Source organism: Pagrus major, chromosome 12, assembly GCF_040436345.1.
Source record: "Pagrus major chromosome 12, Pma_NU_1.0".
Taxonomy (NCBI): domain Eukaryota; kingdom Metazoa; phylum Chordata; class Actinopteri; order Spariformes; family Sparidae; genus Pagrus; species Pagrus major.
The window spans coordinates 9,607,522-9,613,655 of NC_133226.1; the positions used below are offsets into that span (position 1 = coordinate 9,607,522).

At 39.3% G+C, this 6,134-nt stretch overlaps 1 protein-coding gene across 1 annotated transcript in view; it reads right to left on the minus strand.

Annotated features, from left to right (window-relative positions):
- Positions 1–4,825, minus strand: part of musk (muscle, skeletal, receptor tyrosine kinase) — a 31,422-nt gene extending 26,597 nt beyond the window's left edge. Inside the window, exon 1 of the mRNA XM_073478379.1 lies at positions 4,735–4,825. Within this exon, the coding sequence (XP_073334480.1) occupies positions 4,735–4,825 (91 nt within the window). The remainder of the gene's footprint in view (positions 1–4,734) is intronic.
- Between the last annotated feature and the right edge of the window lie 1,309 nt (positions 4,826–6,134).

A 6,134-nucleotide genomic window follows, 5' to 3' on the forward strand; every position in this document is an offset into this window, starting at 1 on the left:
CTTGACAGCCATCATGCCACCACCATTATCCCATCTTCCTAACATGTATAAGTAAGTTCATACACATGTAATCCAAACATGCAATGACACATACTGTAGAAACATTGTTATGAAACGTTAAAATTTAACATATTCTTTGTTTACAGAAAAGTGAAATGCCAACTTTTTATTCTGGGGTGCTCACGGTGCTGCTAGCTTGGACTGGAGACTCTTAGTCATGTTTCATCAAACAGTTTTTCGAAACGTGACACTGTAAATTTTGTTGATGTTGTTGCCATCATGGCTGTCAGAGTTCAACAAAAGTCAGAAAGTACTTCCCCTTAGAAACTTTCAAATACATAAATTTGATAGTATTGTTAAATGTATTTGTATAGTGTCAATAGACAGTTGGTTCTTGAGTGGTTTTGTTGCTGAATGTGTCTTTTTTCCTCACCATGTTACTCATACTTTTGCCAGTGTTATGTCTGAACAGATGGATAACATCTGAAGAGAGAAGGCTTCGCTGTGCCTCATGTTTAACCACATGACTCATTATTTAGAGCAAAAGAGAGCCTCAGTGGTTTCGACCTTGCGAGAGGTCCTTGTTATGAAATGCTGCTTGGACAGCAGAAGTGATACAGTGCTGTTGTCAGAGAGTCACATCTGGCCTCTACTGTATATATTAGAAAAATCTTCTTAATCCACACAAGTATCTCACATTATCACTCTTGGTGTGTGTCCAATCCAGAGCATATATAGCACATTTTATGTCTTTCTTGTTTATGTTGTTTTGGACCACTGAATGAATCGTTCTCACTCTGTCTTAATTGCATCTTTTCTGTGTTTTATTGTTTCCTCCAGTATCCATTAGATCTTATTCAACTCAATTTCTTTCCCAGAACAGTGGCCTACTTCAGAGCCTGTAACTTATAACATCCTTTGGTTACTTTGGTGTTTGCTTTGATTTGGAGTTTATCCTCTAGGTTTTTTCCGTACTTTGAGTTGAATCCTCTCTTCTCTCCGACTCTTTCATGCAAACCAGATACAAGTTCTTCTGCTTGATACATTCAGTGTGGTCAAACAAAGAGCAAACACAAAATGGTATTGTACTCGTGGCATATCAGGGGATCAGATCTCGGCAAAGGGAGTCTTCCATTGTTTGAAGATGTTCAGTTCACACAGATGTGCTGAGCAGCAATAAAAACGCCCTCTTTAACTCATTATGCTGCCATTAAATTCATAAGTGGTTAAAACTGTTCCTGGTAGAAAATATTTAACATTAAAGGTGCAATATGTGTAAATTGGCCACCTGTCAGATTCAAACAGGGGGCAGCATATCAGTGGAGTAACTGCCAACTGCTGCTAAATGTAGCTAGTTAGCTCAGTTAGCAGTGCAGCTAGCGGCTCGGACAAGGAGCTCAGGGATTTGGGGAGTGTTAATGTTTACACGGCTAGCACAGGAGCTTCCGACCGGGCCAGCCCACGGCTAGCTGGTTAGCATGCTAACTTCAGTAAATATCTCTGCAACACAACACATATTGTCATTATGTCAAAAGTGCTATTTATTCACATTATTTTGATGATTTTGGAACGTATTTTAATTAACATTCTTACATGTAGCACCATTAATGCTGGCTCCCAACATAGTTGACTAATAATTGCAGCGAGGTGAAATATTGTTTTGGCTTATGCAGTCACCATTACACATTAATAATAAACATCCATTGTATTTACTGGCTCGCAATCATTTCAACATAAATCCAAGCCAGCTCATAAAAACCAGCTCTGCTCGGCAGAACTGATGACAGTGACGCCTTTTGTGACATCCATCTCGGCTTTGCACAACAGACCCACGCCTCATCAACCACAACGAAGAGCCAATAATAATGATATAACAATAACGCTTTTGTCAACACTTGTCAACTAACAGTTGCTAATTGTTTATTTGCGGTCACAGATTGTTAAACTTTGCTCAATCAAGTCACGGGCGATTAAACTTGATCTTCAAAAGCCAAACCTTGTTTATGTTGTGTTGTCTCATTTAATTTCAGTCTCACAAAACTTAAAAAGTACATTTGTGCATTTAAACGCACAGTATGCATATTGCTTCCAGTGCCAACTCTACAGTATACCTGTATACTGTATATATGTACATTTATAATTATCTCAGTGCCTTTTCATCCGTAACTTAGGTAAAATACTTCACAGTTCACTTTGTATGTATTATCAATAGTTTAGCATTTGTTTTTGTACATAGTGTTTTTAACAGTTTTGATCATTCAGACAGATAGATAACCGTTAGCGATGTTAGCTAGCCACACACTAACATTAGGTCCCTATGGCTCTGAACACACCCTGTGCTTGGAAGAGCTGCCAAAAAAGAAAGTGACCGACGGACACTATCTTGTGAAAGCAGCAGTAAAGCTCCGACGTCATAGCTGGATAAGGGATTTAAATCAAATCAGAGAGAAGAATGTGCAGTCAGTACGGTGGATATATGTCACACTTCACTGTGCAAGTGGAATATTGGGTCTGCAAAACAAAAGGTGTGAGAAATGTGGGATGATGGGAGTTGTTTTTATTATTAATTATCAACCACCATTGCAGATGAAAATCTATCTGACGTGACTCAGGCAGAAGTGTTCATGGACGAGGTCGTGTTTTATAGTTTAGTCACAGTCACGTTTCTTCCATCCTTACTCTCTCATGTATCATCTGATGTTTTCCCAGAAGTTATAGCTAACACGTCATCGTCCAAGCTTAAAAACTGCTGCGGACTAAGTAACACACATTTTTATTGTATAACCAGACGATAATTAAAATTTAAACACATGAACTTGAAGTTTGCAGGGGAGTTTTGCAGTTGAATTTCTGCAAGATAAACTGTAATCATAGCATATAAGCAATCTTCATAAAACAAACTTCAGGTTCAGAGGATGCTGTGGATGTAGAAATGAATAACTTGAGAATGGATTTCAGTGCGGTGGCCATAGAAAGAATTCCAATGGCTCAAATAACATCTTGCGGTACTGTAACATCTTCATTGGTAAAGTGTTTTTGATGGAATTTCCATCCCCTGATAAGATTATTGACATCTAAATCATTCTTCTCACTCATATCTACAAGTTATTGCTGACAGGATGCCTTCAGTGATTTGGACCAACAGGAAAGATGCCATCCATATTTCTTTCAGCCTTCTAATCACTGTCATATTACACGAAGCACAGGTTGTCTGCCAAGCCGAGCCCAACCCCGTGTCAACCCCACCTAGCTACCATATCTCCCCTGGCAGAATGTGACAGCATCTCCACCTGTCTCACCGAGCCGGTCTGCAACATGCACTGTATATCTGTGCTTATAAAACATGTATTGTATGTCAATGGTCTGCTCTGCAAGCCTGTGCATGTGACTGTAAAACAGTGCCAGCATTTGATATGGTACCCATCTCACATGTCCTGAAGTCCCGAGGCCACAGCTGAACTAGCTGCAGTTAGCCCCTCCTGATGTCCATTTTTGATTTTTTTTTTCTGAACTGGTCTTTCTTATCATTACCAACACTTTCATATGGCAAGTGCAAAATACAAGAGGAGTTAATCACAACATACAGCCATGTTCACTTTCCAATCTTGTAGGCTCACAGTACGGCTGTGTTAGAGGGGAATTATACAGAAGTTTGGCTGATTAGAAATTGAAAAAGATAAAGCAGATGCAGCCTTTTAAAGGTGCACTGTGTAGTTTTGGGGGAGAAATTTTAATCAGAAGAGAAAGATCTTCATTGACTGATTTTTATGCTTAAACAAACTGACCTTAAAGGACAACACAGTTTCATACTCTTTTACTTTGTTTATATGTGGCGGACCCTGCCACCTCTCTAGCTTCAAACAGTGTTCTGGGACATTATTTACCTCTGGGAACAGCTTAAAAAAGAAAAAAAAATATTTCTGAGTTTGTATTATTACCTCATTAATATTGTAAATATTAAAATTCTGAGTCTGAATTTCTTCTCCAAAACTACATAGTGCCCCTTTAATGTGATGTGTTTTAACCTTGTGGACACGTTTGTGTCTACAATTTCCTGGCTGAGACTAAAGACAATTCTCCTGCTTCAGATGGATGATAAAGTCCATTTATTTTATTCTAGAGTCGGATCCTAACCACATTTACAACACCCCGCAGAAAGGATATGTCAGAACTATAGGAAGGATATAGATTTAGTCACATTTACACTATGTAGGCCTATAAACACCTTCTCGTTTTCCCTGCAGGATGTGGTGGAAAACAGGTGATCTCAGCACTACATACGTCTGGAAACTTAACTGCATTCTCTTTAGGAGAAGTCTTTACAGAGGGTAAAAAGCAAAGGATGCGCTCCATGATATTTCCTTTTCGTATATATAGTTTACGCCGTTGGTCTTTGGACTTCTGAACTCATTTTTTCTCACACATGCACACATTATGTATAATGTATGGTGTCAGTTTAGGGCCATGTTGTTTAGCTTTGCCCTTTTTCCTTCATCTGTTTTTTGTACGTTCTGTTTATGTTTTCTGATGATTGTTGTTATTATGTAGTATATTATTATATCTTATGAAACAGGACATATTTAACACTTCTGTGGATTTAGTAAGGTCTAAAGAATTCACACTGGTTTTATGTATTCAATATCTGAATGTGTTTGAGAGACTTTTGACAACTTATGCTAAAAAACAAAACAAAACACACTCCGAACATAGCAAGTACACAGAAACTACACGTACCTCTTTGCATCCCAACACTTGAGGTGACCAGAACCAGCAGAAACACTGAAACAGTTCCCACAATGTTCATCCTGGCTCTAGACTGATCCATCTTGATGAGGCTTTGTGACAGGTACAGTACAAGCCGGTGGTTAGATTCCCATGGCAGGTAAGGAGACGTTCGTGTTAGTTCGCTCACTGTGTTTCTTCACTGTGTGCGTCTGCGTGTGTCACAGCCAGGGACAGCCATGAGCTCTGTGCTCAGTCACAGTGTGTGTGTGTGTGTGTGTGTGTGTGTGTGTGTGTGTGTGTGTGTGTGTGTGTGTGTGTGTGTGTGTGTGTGTGAGGGAGAGAGAGAGTGTGTGTTTTGATGGACAGTGGCAGCTGCTAGCTGTCCTCATGTACAGTCACTCAGGTCTTTGGAGCCACACTCAAAGCTCCACCGGCTTGAGTGCTCATTGACGGTAATCAACAACAGCGTCAGTCCACTGTTTATTCATCGAACCACAGAACAAGCTGCATTCAAGGTCCTGCTCTGAGGTGCTGTGTTGGTTGAAATATGTCACATTTGTGCCAGTGAAGCTACGACAGACACAGAAATCAAAACACAAAAACAGCAAACATTACTGTATATTTAATAGAATACAAATTAACATTTTATTTCATTTTTTGTAAAATAGCTCCCAATCCAATTTTGTACATGTTGTAACATTGTAGTTCAGAACTTAACCCTACATAGGACACAAGTGGGATAAACAAACATTGAAGCTGCAGAGAAGAGTCACATCACCCATAAAAACGGCGACAGAAGAAGTTACTAGATTAGAAGACTTTCTATTTTCAGAAAGAGCAGTGTCAGGACATTAGGTCACAATATAGAGTATCAGTTTAGTTTGCATCTGTGTCTTCTTTAACCATCTACATGCAGTCTAATACGCAGATAAACAACATTAACAATACATCTGTACACAGAATATTACTGTACAAACCAATGAACACACAGGCATACCAGGACTGGCCACTTAACATGTATTTACTGTGACATGTTGACGCACACAGAGTCCAGGAGGCCGCCTTTGTGTCCACCTGTTGCCTGCCAGGCTGTATGTCCTGTTTTATTTTAGGAAAGGAATGGCATTTCAGTTCATTTACTCCTCATCCATTCTGCTTTGGTTGGAGCCAACTATTGTATTTCCCTCACCAGGCACACTTAGTTGAACACATTGTTGTCAAGGCAAAAGGTTTAGTTTCAGTTAAAGGTGCAATATGTAAAAATTATAGTTCAAAACATTCAAGAATTAACTAAAAATATCTACAGAATGTGAAGAAAAACAGTGTTGACGTTATGTCAAAGACGTCTCTGTATTGTGCTGAACAGATATCCACTGAAGTTAGCATGCTAACAAGCTAGCCCCGGCCCT